The sequence below is a fragment of the Triticum dicoccoides genome, unplaced genomic scaffold (assembly GCF_002162155.2).
Source record: "Triticum dicoccoides isolate Atlit2015 ecotype Zavitan unplaced genomic scaffold, WEW_v2.0 scaffold34007, whole genome shotgun sequence".
Classification (NCBI taxonomy): Eukaryota; Viridiplantae; Streptophyta; class Magnoliopsida; order Poales; family Poaceae; genus Triticum; species Triticum dicoccoides.
Window position 1 is genome coordinate 1 of NW_021264594.1, and position 1,332 is coordinate 1,332.

At 45.9% G+C, this 1,332-nt stretch overlaps 1 protein-coding gene across 1 annotated transcript; it reads right to left on the reverse strand.

Moving 5' to 3' along the window:
• Window positions 1–133: 133 nt before the first annotated feature.
• On the reverse strand, window positions 134–1,082 carry LOC119345917 (isoflavone reductase homolog IRL-like; the record flags this gene model as incomplete). The annotated part of the gene is made up of 4 exons (XM_037615737.1): window positions 134–369; window positions 455–698; window positions 777–914; window positions 1,023–1,082. Coding segments are annotated over 4 exons (678 nt in total), but the record flags the coding sequence as incomplete, so codon positions are not given.
• Between the last annotated feature and the right edge of the window lie 250 nt (window positions 1,083–1,332).

The window sequence follows — 1,332 nt, forward strand, 5'->3', positions numbered from 1 at the left end:
GATTTTTGGATGAGTTAGCTGAAGCATGAATTCAATAGGACATCGTCATGTTGAGATGGTATGCCGCCTCTGCGTGGTCACACATGTCAACAAATTAAGAGTGGTCAGAGATGCAACAGTTGTAGCTACGTACATTCTCAAAGCACAATGATGGATGTACCCTACCCTTGATCAACTTGAGGAGATCCGCCTCTGGGATGCGAGCGATCTGGAAAGTCCTTCCCGCTTTTTTCTCCCAAAGTGCGATGAGCTCGTTGTGGGACACGATGTTCACCGGCGGCCTCATGTACATGATCTTGTTCAGGGTCCTCGTATCGTCGATTGCTCTCACCGTATAGGCAGCTATGTCCTCTTCCACCACAAACACCCCTGCGTGCGTCCATCGATACAGATCAACACAGGACAGCGTGGATTTACAGTGGCACGAAAAAGGACATGATGCGTGCTTACATACCATTTGCATCTCCATCGCCTAGGACAGTGGTCTTGTCAGACAGAGGACCAGTGCCAACAGCCGTAACATCGCCGATGCTCACAAGGTAGGTTTCGGCGAACCCGTTGCAGCAGACATATGTATGAGGTATACCCTCCGCCTCGATCAGACGGCGAAGGCTGATTTTACCAGCGTAAAGTGTGGTCGCTGGATCCACGGGGTGAACCCGCTCTGGGTCAGAGCCGAACTCAGACGGCAGGAACCTCTGTGCAGCAACGATTCAGCGATTGATTTGCATCCATCGTTCGATCAACAAAGAAGTCAAAATGATAATCTCACTGACCTTGATGACATTGCCGGCCTCCTTGATGGCCATGACAATCCTCGTCTGCTCGTCGAGCTGAGGGGTCCCCACGGCCGAGATCACGACATCTGCACCCTTGATGGCATTTACGAGGCTCCCGTGGTCAAATAAACCTCCCTGCTCACCAGACAGAAAAAAAAATATCAGAATCCACACAGAAAACTGTGAAAAACTAAAGAGTAGATGAAAGAAAGGCAGACAACACCAAATGATATAATCTTATACCTTGATGAGAGCGACACCGGAATCAATGAAGCTCTTGCACAAATTACCGGCTGGCTCGGCCTACGAACCAGCTTCTGGTCCCTGGGATTCAAGTTAAGTGAAGTTCTAGATTTATACTAGGTTCCAAGTTTACATGAAAATATATCAATGTCTTGTACAGTTAATTGGTTTCATTAGATTCTTTTATGTTTATACTATGTACATATATTTAAGGTTGGACGTCTTACAACATAATTTATGAACTTGATATAACTTAAAAGAACATTCACAAAATAAGGTTTGACTCAAAACAAACATAGAACTTTGGTAA